This window comes from Denticeps clupeoides, chromosome 5 (genome assembly GCF_900700375.1).
Source record: "Denticeps clupeoides chromosome 5, fDenClu1.1, whole genome shotgun sequence".
Classification (NCBI taxonomy): Eukaryota; Metazoa; Chordata; class Actinopteri; order Clupeiformes; family Denticipitidae; genus Denticeps; species Denticeps clupeoides.
Genome location: NC_041711.1, coordinates 11,247,262 through 11,265,259, shown reverse-complemented (window position 1 = coordinate 11,265,259; position 17,998 = coordinate 11,247,262). Strand labels below are relative to the sequence as shown.

The following is a 17,998-nucleotide window of genomic DNA, read 5'->3' as shown; positions in this document are numbered from 1 at the left end:
ACCCACCCTGTTATCTGGCACCAGTGTTGGTATATTATCTAATATGAACCTGCAGCCTGCGCTGCGTTTCCAACGTCTCGCCGCCAGGGGGCGACAAGGTCCTAAATCTTCCGCGATGCCGGAAAAAAATGAAATGAACTTTTCATCCTCGATGGGTCGTAGCGCGAATTTCCTTTTCGTAAAACCCGTACAAAGCTGTATGTTATTTTGCGTCTGCAAATATAAAAGAAAAATGTCCCAAACGACAATTTAGCTTTTTTTTTTTTTATCTGAACCGCGCCATCAGCGTGGCTAGAGCAGAATTTAAATGTTTTCTGTAAAATGATATAAAGTCTGCGGCCGAGCGTGATGTTCGGCTCCCTCGGACAGGCGCCACAGTGGGAGCCGTGGCCCGCGGAGAGGGGAAGGGTGTCGCGCTGCGCGCCGCGTCCTCATCCGGCGATGGAGGTAACGGTACGTGCCATTTCTCTCTCGCCTGCGTGCGTGTATTTTTCTCCGTCCGGCGGACAATGTCGCGACGGAACCACGCGTGTGTCGTGTCGCAGCTCGACGGTGGCCTGCGCGCCGCGGACCGCGGAGCTCGAGTGCGGGGAAACGCGCAGTAAGCGGCCTCGGGCCCGTGGAGGAAATAAAAGGCCGCGTCCCTGCGCAGGAAGCGTGGGCTTTTGTCGACGTGAAATGTTCTTGTAACGTTACGGACAGGTTACGACGCGGGTGCACCTGTCGGCCTGCGGGACAATTCCTGCCGCCTTATTCCCCACAGTCGTAAAAACGCGGGGCGGAGGGGGTGTTCGCGAGGAAACCGCGGCTTCTGGGCGTGTTCGCGCGTGTGCGGTTCGCGCCGAGCAGATGGCGGTCGCCCGTACGGGGGGTGGCCGCCTTTGTGCGCCCATTGTGCGGCCTGCGGTGCGGGCACACTTTCTGCTTTAAACCGCTCATGTGTCGTGGCCATTGTCCTCCCGCGGTTGCTTTTTAATGATATGCTGATGGCGAGTCCCACTCCTCCCCGACCGGGGTCCTGCAAGCGGGGTGACACGACTGGGACCCCAGAAGCCTGTTTTACAAAGAGTTTTATTTGCGTCTGTCACTGTAAACGTCAGCCATTGTGCTGGGGAAGAGCATCGAGGCATTTAACTTCAGTCATAACCTTGCAAAGTGTCATATTTTACCAGCAGTGCATTATATTTCTTCACACATGATACTGATGATTATATTGATGGACTGTTGTGCTGTCACGATATTTATTCAACTGAAACATAGAATGTACAATTTTTAAAAAGCTGAATTTTATCCCAAATCAATGCATATTGGGGGGAAAAAACAAGAGCAGCGTACCGTATAAGTTTTTTTTAATAATTGCTGCTGTAATGATTCTGCTGGATCGGTGGAGGAAGAACCAACGAATGACCGTATTGGTTCGTACTAGAACGTACACTACCAGTCAAAAGTTCATAAACCTACTCATTCATGGGACCTACTCATTCCGTTACAGAGCTAAACACGTATGAGATTAAGTAAGTAAGGCGGGAGTGAGGTGAAACCAACCTGGAGGATAATTTGTGGGCACAAGCCAATTTGCCTCAGATTGACAAAGTTTTGCAGATGCAGAATGAAACGTCTCTACATTGAAGAAATGTTGCCACAACTCAACTTTCAGACAAATTCACCTGGATGACTGAGAATCTTCACAGACGAGATTAAGTGATAAAAAAAAAAGAGGCAACAAGGCATTTTGCTGTGGTGGCAGCATTTCTCACTTTCCTCGAACTCCTCCTTAGCTCCTCTTTAACTCAAGTTGGATGACGGTGGTACAGAAGGCGACTCTGATAAAAAAAACAAAAAAAACAGATTCATCAAACGTACTTCACTTCCTCCTGATACGACAAATACTAAATCTGTTTGTTGCACTGGATTCTTCAACGTCTTAATCTCCGTATCAGCCACAGAGTCGATGCGTCCAGACGTTTGACTGGTTTTGTGCGGCGGTAGAATGTGAGTCCAGAACGTGGGCTTCAGCGTGTTGGCAGGTGCAGGATTTAAACTTTGGCTTCTGTTTGGCTTCCCGCTCTTGAAAAGGCCCGAACGGCCCTCCTTTGACGCAGCGGTTGACTGGAGGAAACAGATTGGGTGCTTGAGGACTGTGACTGGGCGTCTGTCCGTGTCCCACCGGGATTGGGTCTCTCCCTCGCGTTGCTTCGTCAGCTGGGGGAGGCCTGAGTCAGACGTGACCGTGGCCCAATGAAAGGCTTTGAGCAGAAGCTTACGCTCACAATGGGGTGGGCTGGAGCCAGGACGGTGTCTTCTCTCAGCCTAACAGCTGGTCACGTCCCTGGAGGGACCATCTCCCTTTCTTCAGCCTGCCCCGCCAGGCCCTCACCTCGGGCCCTGCGGCCCGCCACTCCCTTCTGCCGCTGATCAGAGCCCCCCTCCCAAAAAAAAAAGTCCATGGTGGCGGTTAGACTTTTATTGTAGCCAAATCTGCCGAATATCTACATATCTCAAGATCATTTTTACCCTCGGTTATTGTTGCACATTGTGTACGTGTTGACATTTTGTCATGAACAAATTATATAGAACAAAATGCCAAATTTAGATTGGAAGCCCATACAGAGAGGTATAAAAACAATACATGAGCATCCCTGGATGAGCTTCAATACGATGTTTTAACTCTCAAACCCTTCCTATGTTGAAGTATAGTATGATAGTATTTATTAGCAGATATTAGTGGTCTAGTTGTTCAAAAGTGTTGCAAATTATTGAATGTTTCAAGTTTGAAGAATTTTAATTTCAAACGGGGCCCATATGGAACCAGAATAAACTTGTCACTTGTTAAACCCTTATTAGGACGATTCTGTACGCGACACATGGGACATTTTGAAAACACAAATTATTTTATCCCCATAACTAGTGATCTAGAACAAGTGTGACATCTATGCAGTACTTACTACAGGGTACTTCAAAATATAGTTATGACAAAAACCATAGAAACAGTTTGAAAACTTGCCATGTGATGCACGGGATACAGAAAACTAGTCTCACTTGTTAAGAAGAACTTCCACAATAAAATTCTGTGAACTCAACCAGCATTCAGACAAAAGCATTGCACCAAATATTTCAGTGTATAATGTGTCAAAACTGTGCAACACTTCAATAAAATAACGTTTATGCAAAACCAATATCTGCAACTAAAATGGCCAAGATGGTGTGATGCAGGGGACGTGATGCACAACGTCGCTGGTCTAAAAGCTACACGAGCGCTGCTAAGTTTAACATATGCTAGTCCGTACTAAGAGTTAAATGTGGTGCATTGAATGAAGATTTTAATTAAGCCTGATGTACTATTTGATATGACATATATAAACTGAACTTTGAATCTCTGGGTTAAGATAATAATTTGCTTTGAATTTCATTGAAATTTGTAAAAAAACGTTACATCGCGAGAGGTGACCATGTTTCAAATGTCTGCAAAACATTGTTTTTTTTAATACTTTGAAATTAATTGATGTTCCACATTATCTGAGTACAATTAAAAGTGCAAATACTACAGAAATCTTTTTAGCATTTTGATTTCATTTTCCAGCGAATCGCCCATAAGCTATTATGTGCAAAGAATGCAGTTTAGTACTGATCCCCATTTTCCGATTTTATATTTTAAAAATTATTCACTGCTTTCATGACAGGACATTGAGTAAAAAAATAGTAAAAAAATACCATTTTTGTTTAGTCTACAGTATTACTATTGTGAGCTATTGTGTTCACATGTAATATTTGATGACTATATTGTTCAGTTGTAGTTTGTGGTTCTAATGCTCATTTGCATTTTCTTCTGAAAATGAACGCTTAACCAGTCACACTCATTCAGTACACCCGTACTGTACCGCAGCTTCTGGGCCCCTGGGGCGGCGGGTCCGGCTCCCGCTCACACCTGGACCTGCTGTCCGGCCCCGGGGAGGAGGTGGAGCGACCCTCCGCACTGAAAGGATGAGTAAACAGCGGGGTTGAGGAAAAGGCCAGAGAGGGCAGGCCGGACATAAGGCCTCCTTCTGCTCTTTCTTTCACATCTGAGGGGCTGCTGGTTAGCGGGATTAGGAACTTTATCCCCTTGTCCATCCTGCTGTCTGTCCACCCCTCCGTTTCAGCTGCTCATTCCACAGATTCCACGGACAGATCAATATCAGCGCCGTTTAACTTTTTTTGTATTAGCGTGGGTAATTTACTTTGGCAGATGTTTCTCCTTTGATATGGGTGTTCCTTTTTTCCCCCTGAACCGGCTTGTCAGAGTGGAATCCGGTAATACTGTAATAACTTAATTACCACAATGTTTTCATAAAAAAAAAAAAAAAAAGATGCCAGATAATATCCAGAAAAGCAGAGGCCATTCAGGCCACGGAGGCGGCGTTTTACGCTGTGGTGGAAGTGTGGTCGAGGCGTAGATAGGAGGCGAGACGGGTAGGTGGCTCGCAGCAGTTGGTGTAAAACAGACACCTGTTTACTTTTGGCCCAGCAAGCAGATGGTGACCGGCTCGCTGGACCCTCAGATGGAGCCGGCAGCTGAGGCTCAATTAAGGAGTCACTGCCCTGCTCCAGTGTCCCCAGCACAGTGACAACAGCCGGAATGTCACCGGAATTGTGCCTGGGGTGTGCAGTAGAATTTTAAAGCAGTTTGAAATAATATCGAACCAGTTTTGGTAAAAGAATGTTCGTTTCTGGGATTGTGTCTCTGTGTTTACAGTGAAGTATGATCGAGATGGATGGTCCATTGTTAAATACAGTCATTTTATTCAAAGATTAAAACAAGAGGGTTAGCGTCCGACCCCGTACGGATATGGGACTGCAGTGGTGCGTTCCCGGCACTAATGTATTGTGCTCTGATCAAACACAGATTTCAACCATACTCTTCTCATCCTGGCTTCTACTAACCAAGGTCCATAACCGTCTCAAGAGAGGCTAAATATTCTATAAAAGTAACAAAGAACATTTTAAAGTTTTATCTGGTGTTTTCTAAAATCAATTATATATATATATATATAAATCTAACACTATTTCAAGTATGACTAAGTAGCCGTAGTAAATATATATTTATATATATGATCTTTTTTTCATATTAGCATAGATGTCTTTATATGTATTTTTTATGTTTTAATAAATCCCAGATATATAATTTCATCAAGCAGTTTTTGCCCACATTGCACATTACTTGCAGCTTACAGTATTGGAGGTGAACCGTTAAAACCACGCCATAACCCCACCTTATGTCCAGCAGCCCCGCCCTGCCCCGCCCCTCCCAGCACAGTCACCTGTCTTGCTGGTTGTGCATTAGCACCGGTTTGAGACGGCGAGGTGCCACGCCGCGCTGGCTGAGCTCTTCCTGCTCTTATTCACCCCGCATGAAACCCTCTCGCACCGATGTCGGGCCCGGTGGAAAATCGCATTCAGCGACAGGAAACGTTTCGCCACAAAGGACGGCGGCCAGACAAAGGCGGGCCGCGGCTCCTGCTCGCTGCGCATTATCCTGACGAAATGTTGCAGGAAGGTTCTGGTTCTCGGCCCGTTGAAGGGTTTTGCAGCGTCTGCGCTGGCCGTATTTCTCCACGTAAACACGTTTCTTTCCGCGCATAGCGGCATCAAGTTTAGGATCAAGCCGGGCCGCCTGTACTTTTCGTGCAATAACTCGAATCCTTTCCTCTTTTAAATAAACTAAAATTCCTCCTGCCTCTCACATCAGAGAAAAAAAAGCCGAACGAAAGTGTGTCTCAACAATGAAGACGTCTCCCCCCACTTTTTTTTTTTTTCTGCAACCACTGAGACGCGCATTGTTCGCGAGAGATTTTGCTTTCAGCCACCCCCTTCGCCCCACACACACACACACACACACACACACACACACACACTCTGTGTGTGCCCCTTCCACTCTGCTCTCTGTCTCTCTCGCTCTTTAAGAACACAGAATGCCTTTAACATAATTCGGCTCATTGTTTACGGGTGACCCGGCCTCCCAGCCCCCCGCGCGACACAAAGGGGTCTGAGCCGCTGTCGTCCCTCAGCTAGCCAGGTGTTTCCCACTGCCGGCCTGCGCTTAAATGGCTGCGGCCTCGTGCTGCAGCTGCCTCCTGAGGACCCCTTTGTGTGGGCCTATTGTAGGGCACGCACCCCTCGTTGATTCATGGGCCGTGCGGGGGAAGACCCCTTTTGGAGTGACACGCAGTAGCTTATCTCTGGATCCCTGCGTGTGTGTGTGTGTGTGTGTGTGTGTGTGTGTGTGAGGGGCTGTAATTGCATGTGCTCGGGGGAGGGTGCCTGCGAGCGGGCGCTCCATTGTGAGGTCACCGCGCTCCCATTGGTCGGCAGGCAGGCTCTCGCTAATGGGGGAACGGTAGACACTGAAGCTCCATCTGTTCGATCAGTCATTGTTCGGCCCGCTTCCCCGCAGCATCAGGGACCCTTTCACAGCTTCTCTGGGCTCGGGCAGCCCGCGGTCAGCCGAGTGGATGTGTCTCGTTTCCCGGCCGGCCTTTGGCTGGAAATAAGAAGCTGAAAGAGGGCTGTGGAATTCATTTGGATTTTTCTTTTTTTTTTCTACTTCTCTGTGGTGATTTCATGAGTCACGTTTAGGAGACAATCTGTAAACTTTCTGAAACGCACCAACGCCGGATTGTGCAAAGTTCTTGCTGTTTTGTTTGAATCATTCTTAGAGCACTTATTGAGGAATTTCATCACTGCCGTTTTCATGCGCCAACACGTGAGTAATGGTCTTCTTGGTCTTAACGCCTTACCATGGTTTACTTTTACCGATTAAGCCACCTCCTCTTGTCTAGAGAGGTTATGTGGATGCTGTTGGATGTTATAACAGTGTTACGTGACGTACGTTATAGACCAGGCGGGGTCATAGGTCAATTTTAAAGCTTTTTGGAAATGACCCTACCTGTGAACCCGGCTGCACTCTCTGGCATGTGGACCCGTACGTCTGAAAATGCATATGAGCACCATAACTAATGCGAGGCGCGATGGATAACATGAGGTCAAACGGGACTTAGATCTTGGTAGATACTTTTATTGATCCAATTTATATTGTTTTTTTTTTTTTTTTAGCTATTTATACTAAAATGTCTGTATTTGACCACAAATGATGTGTCATTGCATGGATGAAATGATAAGCCTGAAGCAGTTTTCTGCTTCTGTGTCTGATGTTTGTGCTCGTAGGTCATTTTCGTCTCTGCGTGAGCGCTGCTTACAGTCAGAGGGAACAGATGAATTTTATGGAGTTGCAGGGGGGTGGGGGGGTGGTACTGGATGTCTGTTGGAGATGCCGGGCCAAGGAGGGGTGTGTTTGCACTGTGGGGTTAAGCCAAGGTTTCCCTTTGTGCACACGTGACCCTGCAGGCCGGGCATATGTGTCTGGGCCCGCGGAGTGCGCTGCTGCAGCAACGGCAGGACCGGGGACACCAGTTGCCACGGCTCCTGCGGCGCAGCAGACATCTGTTGCCCGACTGACAGGCCTCCCCGCCCTGCCCCACCCCGCCGCTTTTCAGGGCCGGCCCTCCCCCTTTGTGTTTTCCAGGGAGGGATGCTGCTGCAGGCAGACAGCAGAACCTCCTCTGCTTCTTTCAGGACAACAGCCAGGCCCCTGGGGACCCCCGTCTGGTTTAAAATTTTTTTTTTTATTCACGCTCCCCCTCACTGTCCAAAGGCATGCGTTACATATTCATTACCGCTTCATTAATGACACCTGGCCTGGCACGGTTCAGAATTGAGGCTCCCTAGTTTGGATCTCAGGTCCTGGAGACATCTTTTTAAACATTTTAAAACTTCTTTTCCTGCTTCATGATCATAATCCAAGACATCAGGATCAACAGCAGTCCTCTAATATACTTATTAACATAGAATCGACTGATCCGCGATGGCATTGTTATCATGGGTTATGTATTGGTCAAGTATCACATTTTATACTTCTCCCACCCCTACAATTTTCACACTCAGTTCTTTATTTAATTGAAAACATTTGCATTGTTTATGTCATATAACTATAGTTGTTTGAATGATTAACTACTGTCCCATCCTTTAACAAGAATTTAGTGGAAAACGTGACGTCTTATTTCTTTCCCAAATGTAATTAGTGGTTTAACACACACACACACACACACACACACACTGTCACCTCACCCCCAGGCCATGGGGGCACCAGACCCTAAAATTATGCTTGAGCTCGTGGCAGACTGTGCCTACATTTGTCTGACAAGCATTCTTATGGGTTCGGTGAGTGTGGCCCCCCCCTCTGCTGGCCCTTCACTCTTTTGTGAGCCTGGTTGAATTATTCCGGTCCTGTGGAGGCATTTGGGGGGGCAGGCGGGCTGCACTTTCAAACAGCTGCAGCCCAGCGACAGTAGAGGCGAGGGCCAGACAGCCTCCTCTCATGGTCTTTATTGAGTTTGCTGCTTGTTTGCGTCTTTTCTTTCATTTTCAGTAGGCAGTTGTGTTCGAGGGATTTGTTGAAATGCTATAAAAGACGTTCTCTCAATGTCCTCAGGGTTCATATAAATAGAGCCCGAGAGAAGCAAATCGGAGAGAACCAGCCGGGGTCGCAGCAGGGTCAACGCCAGGACGGCACTGGATGTATTCAATAGCTTCATGGGCCTGAAGAACCATCTGGACGATGGAACAGGCCACATCCTCGACCTGGGGCTGGATCTTGACTACCTTCATGTGAAGGTTGCCACTGACCACCGGTCTGGAGCGGATGCCCTCGCAGGCATGGACCACTGCTCGTCAGAGGGGGGTGAAGACGAGGTGCAGAGCCGAAATGTTGGCACCTCCACCCCCGGAGACTCAGAAGAGAGCGCCGGGTCCGACGGCGAGGCGGAGCCGCTGGCCAGTCGAGCCTCCACCACCACGCCGATTGGAGATGGTGCGGCCCGCAGCCCCCACCCGCATCTCTGTCGCTCACCCTGCCTGGATCTCGAGTCGCTCGGGTCTCTGGATGTCCCTGCCGAAGAGCCGGGGCCCGCGGATACACTCCGGGAGTACCAGAGCAAGATGGATTTTGCACTAAAGCTCGGTTATGCGGAGGATCTCGTGAGGCTGGTGCTGAGCAAGCTGGGACCAGAGGCCCTCATCAACGATATACTGGGAGAGCTGGTCAAACTGGGCAGCAAATCGGAAGGAGAGCAGGGAGGCAGGCTGGGCGCCTCCCAGTCCAGCACCTCTTCTGCCAACTCTTCCTCCTTGGGCTCCACCTCATCCTCCATGTGTGGCTTTTCAGACTCCACAGAGTCCCGTCGTTCAGATTCACCCTCCCAGCTGGACTTGCTGGATGACAAGGAGAACCTGAGACCAATTGTGGTGGATGGTAGCAACGTGGCTATGAGGTGAGTCTAACACACCCTAGTTATACAGACATCTAGCACGCAGCCATTTAGTATTGCTTAATTTTATGTCTGCATTCACAATGATAAGCATAATGATGTAGCATAAGCAAAATGTATGTGTAAAATGTGTACAACATACCTGTAAGGTTGTTGTTGCATTTTATAATAAACCAATCAGCTTTGATCAACAATAAGGCTTTCAGCAGTTTTATAATACAGTAGTTGTGCATGGGGAGGGAAGACTACGACGGTACTCTGGGAAAATACCGGACCAGTACCCCCTGTAGGACTACAGGACTTTTTGTTTGGACTTTCATTTTGAACTTGGTCCAGATGTATCCAGTGGTTGGACATTAATTTGCAGGCAGGGCTTTCGCCCATTGGTGCACACAGTTCAACAGGCTCTGGCGCTCTTTGAAGTGTGGACGTCACTAGAGCCCGTTAAACTGTAAGCACCAATGGGCGAAAGCCCACACTGACACCCCACACGCTGAGCTGTAGGAGCTCAGTCCAGTGAATAAAAAAACGTACCCTGCAAAAGTTCAGGTGCGTGTGTCAGGGTGTTGTAGTTTTTCTGGGGAGAGGAGGCGGCAAACCGTGAAGCAAAGACACTCGCAAGTTCCTTACGGTTACTGTTCTGTTCAAGAGTGAAAGTAAAATACAAGCGGGCCTCATTACATGCCCAGTCCCAGTGGGACGTATAACTCAACTAAAATAAACCACACAAGTGCAGGCTGATAGCTCCGCCCCACCACATAACACGGCTCGTATTAAATGTGCACTTCGCATCTGTTACTAACTGCAGCAAAACAACTATCAAAAATGCCTTTACACAGACCTACCTCGGCACATCAGATAAGCACTAAACACGTACCGAAGACTCTGGCCCATAAAATGAGGTGTGGACTGTAGCATGGGATACCTGTACCGTCGCACCTCTATAGCCTAGAGTGTAAGATCCCACAGAACATTAGTGACCCTAATGTGGACCACAATTTGTTGGTACAAACATCTGCAACAGTCTGCAATAAAGACCAACTGGTCTGGAGACGTGGTGACCACTGTTAAAGCCTCTTAGACCCTTATGCTTGTCAACACATCAAATTCAAGAAGTGACTGATCACTCTGCTCAATTCATCCCCCCCTGACAGATTCCATTGTAACAAGATCATAAATGTTATCTCCTGTCAATCAGTTTAATGTTATGGATTATTTCTGTATTGCTGGAGCAGAAAAAATGAATGATTTGATCATGTTTGCAATAGTTCATTGAAACATCTATTTTGCATTAGTGGATTAATATGGATTAATAAAAAGATGGAGGAAAATGCTAATCTGTTGGGACAGGAATAATGATGTCAATATGAAAACAGTTTAAAAACCAATAGGCTGGTCTGAGGGGTCACCCTGTACACATTCTCAGGAAATCAGGAAATATGTTTCCTGATATAAGACTGATATGGTCTGACATCAGTGTTGCCAGATCCAAAATGTATGGTATCAGCATCTTAAAATTGTTGTATTTTGGGATTATTTGCTCAGAAAATTTTACCTACACTTATTTACTATAAGTGCATCATATCACCGGGTCATTCTATACAGATTAATAAATATAAATAGATTTACAGAGCAACATATAATCAGTAGTTACAGGAACAGTCCTTCTGTGTCTTGCTCAGGGACACAATGGTAGTAAGTGGCATTTGAACCTGGGTCTTCCGGTTCATAAATGGGCTGCATGTAATTGTACGCCTGGCCAGATGTGGCCTTTGGGTTATGAGTTTGAGACCTATGTGCTACATCGTACATTGATTGGCTATTAAGGCACATTGACACGACTGCACATAAACAAGCCAAGTATGTCTGAGCAGCCAGATATCTGCACCCTGTCATGCTAATGAATAAAATTAAAGGGATAAATATATCATACATTATGGGATTTTTGGAATTATCGATCATACAGAGGGTAAATAATTATCATATGTCTGGCAACAAAGTCTGACCAGGTCTTATAGTTCACAATAATAGTTCCAGTGCAGAGGCTGTTTTTGTGTTGGAACAAGAAATATAGAGCATGTAAATGTGAATGGGATTTCACATATTCACCCCAAACATAACCTGTGCCATCAGTTGGTTAATTATTTTGTTATTGTCAACCTCTTCCAAAGCACAATATTCGATTTGCATTACTAAGAACAGTGTTGCTGAGAGAAGGGAGTGTCTGAATTTTTTTGTGCTCAATTTTATACTAAATTTAATTTCTTCACTTTGTGGATTGCAGCCATGGAAACAAGGAGGTATTCTCATGCCATGGCATCCAGCTGGCGGTTGATTGGTTCCTGGAACGAGGACACAAAGACATCACTGTGTTTGTACCTGCCTGGAGGAAGGAGCAGTCTCGTCCAGATGCGCTCATCACCGGTTTGTACCACAATCAACTTGCTGACACAGTAGCTTTTAAACAAGTTTAGGCCATGATCCAGAGGTCATGGTGGCTGCCAATGGACTGCCAACATTAAAGAATGCTCAACCGTCCTGGTAGGGAAGTGTTACATTTTGTGCAGAACTTCTCAATTCCTTGAGATGAAACAGACCCTCACTTCCCTCTGCAGACCAGGAGATTCTACGACGTCTGGAAAAGGACAAGATTCTTGTATTCACACCATCCCGTCGTGTTCAAGGCCGCAGGGTGGTCTGCTACGACGACCGCTTCATTGTCAAATTGGCTTATGAATCGGATGGAATCATTGTTTCCAACGACAACTATAGAGACTTGGCCAACGAGAAGCCGGAGTGGAAGAAGTTTATAGACGAGCGACTCCTTATGTACTCGTTTGTCAATGACAAGTGAGTTTTGTCAGGAACCATTTTTTGTCACTGTGAACTTTCTTTGCTTTTCTACGTTTTCCCTCTCTCTTTTTCTCTTATTTTTGGTCTTGTGTTCATTCTGTAGGTTCATGCCTCCTGATGACCCTCTTGGTCGCCATGGCCCCAGTCTGGAGAACTTCCTGAGGAAACGGGCGATAGTGCCCGAACACAAGAAGCAGCCGTGTCCATATGGTGGGTCTTCTGTCCGTGTGTTCCACTTTAGATGCTTGATTGGGGAAGATGGTTAGCTCATGAATCTGGCTCTTGTCTGTTGACAGGTAAGAAGTGTACTTACGGGCATAAGTGTAAGTTCTACCACCCGGAGCGGGGCACCCAGCCCCAGCGCTCTGTGGCAGACGAGCTGCGTGCCAGTGCCAAGAACTCTACCTTCAAAGCCCAGGGCGAGTCCGGCCTGGTGAAGAGCCACAGCGTGCCCATCGGATCCCGTACCGATCGCCAAGCCGACGGAAAGCGGTCGCACCCAAAGAGGCAATCTGACCCCAGTGTCCGAGCCCTGTCCTGCAGTGATGTGGAGGAGAAACTCAGTGCCAAATCCAAAGCTGACCCCCAAAAGAGCGGGACTGCTCTTCCCCCCGCACCTGGTGGGCCCCCATCGGGTCACATCTACCCTCAGGACGTCCCTTTCAGCTCGGCAAAATCCATCTCAGCTGCTACACAGCCGACCTTTCCCCCGGTGGGAACAGCCCTACCCGACCTGCGAGTCTCCGGACCTGAGTTACTACTCCATGGTCCAGGCGTACTCTGGCCTGGGTCTGTCGGCCCACCGAAGTCCAGAGCGGCGCTTCCCGCCTGACCTGGCGCCGCGTCTCGGCTCAGTGGCGTCTGATTGCAGCAGCGAGGGCAGCGCAAGTTGCGGGAGCAGCTCCGACTCTTACGGGGCAGTGGGGCACTGCGAACGTTCGTGCATGAGCTCCCCAGACTCGCTTCTGGAAGATGGACTAAAATGCCCTCACCACCACCTTCACCTCCACCACCACCATCAGTATCCATCTCTGCAGCAGCAACTCCACCAGGGTCACGTGCTCGCGCCAGGCTACCACCACCATCAGAACCTCCCTCGTGGTCACAGCTTTGCCCGAGATGAGCCTTCTGACGCCCACTTCAAGCAGACCCGCCCCTACCTGTCCCCTCACCTGCAGCACCAGGCCGTGGGAGCTCGGTCCAGCTGCCCTGGTGAGTTCTCGCTCTTGCCAAATTCTGCTCACCCGCAAAGCTCTCCTTTGGCACGTGGGTTGGCGTCCACTCGAGCAGACAGCGTGTCGGAGTCCCGCCTGTATGACCACTCGCCCCTGCATCCATCCCGCAAGCCACCCTACGTTGCCCAGGAGAGGCTGGGCAGCTGGGACCCGTACTACCTCCAGCCCCCACAGCCCTGCTACGAGCCCTTCGCTTTCCAGAGCCTTCCAGAGAACCGCGAGCAAGCCTGGAGGGTGCCATGGGGGCGCGGCCCCACCCAGCACACCCCTCCTCTCTCATCTCTCCCCATCCCGGAACCGCCCACGCTCAGCCGCTACCAGGAGGTCCGTGAGAAAGTGTTTGTCAACTTGTGCAACATCTTCCCTACGGAGCTTGTGCGCCTGGTGATGGGCCGGTACCCCCACATCACAGACGCCCAGCAGCTCGCAGCAGCCATCTTGGCTGAGAAGAAACAGGCAGGGTACTGAGGTTCTTACTAGAGATGCTCCAAGCCTGACGTCTTGCATTGAGTGCGGACCTCCTGCACTTCCTGAGGTCGACAGCACCACATCATGCAGGGAAACCTCTGTGTTCCCAGAACAAGCGACTTTGAACGTTCTTGAGATCTTCCAGTCTCAGCTCACCAAAAGAACTTCTCTGCATTTTTGGAGGGGTGAAGAGAAGTTGTTATCTGTAGATATTTGAAATAATAATTATTTGCATTCTGCCATTTGAAGTTCATTTGTAGCCCAGTCGGGAGAGTAGCAACACGAGGGTGATAATCTAACTAAAGCGTGAACGAATTCTGAATGCGTATGCGTGCGTGTGTGTCTGTGTGCATGTGTGCATTCTATTTATTTAAAATTTTTATTTCATAGATTTTCTACAGATTTTATTTTATTTTACAATTATGTTCAGGTGAGCATGTATTGATTCACAAGGCACTTTGTTTTATTGCTCTTTATCAAATTTGATGATAATTTGGTAACTCATGGCAATCAGACTAGAGGATGTGGAAGGCCAGGGTACTTGTAGGTTTAAAGTGGATCATGATCTTGGTTGCTAAAAGTTTGTATAATGGGGTAACCAAACAAAACAGTTCAGATTGGAGTCCACACATTTACTGTAACCAGTAAAGCAGCTTAATGCTTTTTTATTTATTACATTTCAGCTCTAGACACCAAATATTAAAAGCTGTCTGGTAACCAAATTAAATCCATTTACTTTTTATTAGTATAAGGTGACTACAGTAATTTGAAATATTCTTAATGGGTGATACACAAACATGATTCTTAAATTTTATTAACCTATAAGAACCCACTGATGTAGTTTGATCATAATACACACACACACTGAACTTCCTGCTGTGTGTTCCCATGACATCATTTAAAAAATGACGGTGTGACTGCATGTCACATGCTTGATTATTGTTACTAATTATAAAATTCCACCCATTTAACAATTGCAGTAACCCTTTTGACCACGTCTTGACTAAATCGATCTGATTGTGATGATCAGAGAAAATCCATGGGTTTTTCTAACATTATATGAGCATTGAAAGTACCAGGCCGTTGTGCCGTTGTATTAGCAGCCCCATACCGAAATTTAGTTGGCCTTGATTCCTCTTTGTGATTTAATGCCTACTCTCACTTGACATTTTTAATGTTGTTTTTTATTTTAATCATTCTCCTCAGAATCACAATTTGAATCAAGCAAAGTGTGACTCTAGGGTACATGCAAACAAAAAAGGAAAAAGCAGGATGAAGCTGCAAAAACTCCTTTTTTGTTGAATCTAAATGTGTTTTATTTATGATTAATTTTTGCATTGTTTTATTTGTTTCCACAGAAACATTATTATAATTATGGCGATTGCATGTATAAGTGTGTGTGCGTATGTGAGCGTGTATGTGCATCCGGAAGGGGGAGCATTTTGGCTACGTAGGTTTAGTAGAAAGGTCAGTGTTACCAAGTGAAGAATCTCGTTGTAGCTGCCGGCGTAGTTTTAGGGACGGATGCGATTTGTGTGCCGTCTGTGTACCTTAGTTTTAGTAAGGGACGTCTCTGGCTCCTCCCACTGTCTTTGAAGCTGCTGCCACCGCGCTGTTCTCCACGTGGTTCTGAAGTGGCAGCGGCACGGTCCAGTGCGTGCCACGGCAGCCAGAGAATACCTGTCCTTGTTGATACAAATTGTATCTTATTAACTTAAAAATCAGAGTTGTTTATATACATATAATCTATTGAGAAATATAAACACATGTTATGTACAGTTGGTAGTACATGAGTAATATAAGAGATATTTTGGGCAACATTTTATCATGATTTTTAAGAATGTGGTTGGGCTAAACATTTTTTGGGGGAGAAGAAAGGCATGAAATGCATCTCCTCAAAGTTAAATTGCGTTAACTTATTTATTTACTTTGGAAACTATAAATTATCATTGAGGTGTTCCCAAAAATGTAAGATTTCAAGTTGCATAGAATTCTACAAAGTGCCACAGTTCCAGTATTTTTGTAATGACTGGTGAACCAGGATGACTAGTTTTCCAATATGAACTAGTCCATGGAAACGCTTTAGGCTGTGAATGAATCTGAATCTGACGAGGGATCGGGGGGGAGGGTTGAAAAACGTATAATTGCTTTTGATGAGGAGGACCGGACCCAACCCCGAGGGGAAGCTTGTTGAAACAGGAGGGGGTAAAATGCTGCCTAAGATATAAGGGTTACCAAGGGCCGCCTTTATTTTGAAAAGAGCCTTTCCTTTAGCCGCAGGGCACCATGTGCCAGTCTGGGCGGGGGGAGTGGGCATAGAGTAAATGCCTCTACGTGGCATTATGCTTAAGACACATCTGATGATCTGAACCATGTTCAGCAAACAAGCTTTTTTTTTTTTTTTTTTCCTTGAGCCTCATCCTGTGATGTCACGTTATCTGTGTTTGCATGCCTAATTTTTTTTATTCTACATGAATGAATTGCAGTGAACGTTTACATAAGACAGCATTTACAGTACATTTATCGCTGCAATGGTATAGCATTTTACTGTACAGGTTCAGTTTTTGATCTGAACTGCTCTGCTGAAGCGCACAACGCCAGTTTGTACCTGGAACAGTTGATTATTGCTAATCGTTTGACATTATCTGGCAATTCTGTGCTTATGATGACCAAAGTTCTTGGTGTATTAGAGCAGGAAGGCGTGTTTTATCAATGCAGTCTATTAATGTGCGGGTCTTAAAAACAGATAGTCCTTTTACTTTTCACAACAGAAACTCTGCAGGAAAAAGAAAATATAAAAATGATATGTATGTATGTATGTATGTATGTATATATATATATACACACACACACACACACGATGTGCAGTGTAGGTCCCTGGGTTTTTTTATGAAAATGGCAATGATGCGTGAGGTCAAGCTGTTGAATTTGATGATGCTGTATCTGAAGTTTCCAAATGTATATTTTTATTGAATTAGTAAACTTTACCCCAAATACCATAAAGTCTGAATGATGGTGAAAATATTTATAAACATGATTCATTGCACGAAGACACACCCAAACATAGTAATCATTCGGTTTATAAAATAGGGTTGTTAATTGATAAAAACAATTGACCAAAAATAAATAACAATTTAAAAAATTGCAATTCCTTTGTGAGACTAAAGCTTGAAAGGGACAGAGATTAAATGCAAATGAAATTTAGTTCAAATTTATTTCCACTGAATTGCCTGCTTCGGCCACGTCACATGGTACGGTCTAATTAGTCATCTAAACCGGCCCTAAAACTCCATCCGTCTCCATCTTTTGCTTGGACGAATCCAGGCTGCATTCAGCTCTCACAAATTGTTAAATGCAAATAATGAATATTTAGCTTTTTTGGTGGCATTTAGCAGCATCAGTCATGGAAATAAAACCACCAGCCAACTGAGCAAAAGACTACATGTTTCAACTTTATTGTGAACAAATGTTTGTAGTCATGGATAAAGCTCCAAAGAGTGTTACTGGTGTGTAACAGAAAACCAACAAAAAAACCTATAAACAGCAAACATGACAGCCTGTTCCTGTGCTGTAAGTGTTATACGTGTGCTTGCTGCCTTGGGTGTTTAAATTTTCCCCGTCCCCAAAACTAGCCAGCCCTTTCCTGGCCACCCATGTGTACAATAAAATAACTATATATCTATATAAAAATTCAGCATCATGCCATTGTGGCCTGTATGTAGCAATTTGCAAATTAAAGGGACGCTTTGACCGACTGTCACAATTCTGTAAACGGGTTTCTACTCCTCCCTTCATAAAGATGTTATGTGAAATTCAAGTGAAACATCCGTTTCAGAAAGCATTAAAACATGGATCAGTTGGAAGCACACAGTTTTTAATTTTTCCCTCTCTTGCTATGGCAAAATCAACCCCTCCTCACAGACAGCGGTCCAGAAAATATAAATCCCCATTTAGTGTCCTCAACTCGGGACAAGTGCTTACGAACGTGCTGGCTTCATGTCAAGTAAAGCCAGCCGTCTATGGTAGCTTATAGACCAAAAGCAAAAAGGTACATATAAGGTAAAAATCCATATTTTATTCAAA

The 17,998-nt window shown here is 46.0% G+C and overlaps 1 protein-coding gene across 1 annotated transcript; it reads left to right on the top strand.

Annotated features, from left to right (window-relative positions):
* The first annotated feature begins 123 nt into the window (after window positions 1-123).
* On the top strand, window positions 124-17,332 carry LOC114789646 (probable ribonuclease ZC3H12C). The gene is given in 7 exon segments (XM_028978851.1): window positions 124-453; window positions 8,525-9,362; window positions 11,644-11,783; window positions 11,975-12,209; window positions 12,316-12,422; window positions 12,509-12,930; window positions 12,932-17,332. Coding segments are annotated over 6 exon segments (2,625 nt in total). The 5' UTR covers window positions 124-453; window positions 8,525-8,625; the 3' UTR covers window positions 13,916-17,332.
* The last annotated feature ends 666 nt before the right edge of the window (window positions 17,333-17,998 follow it).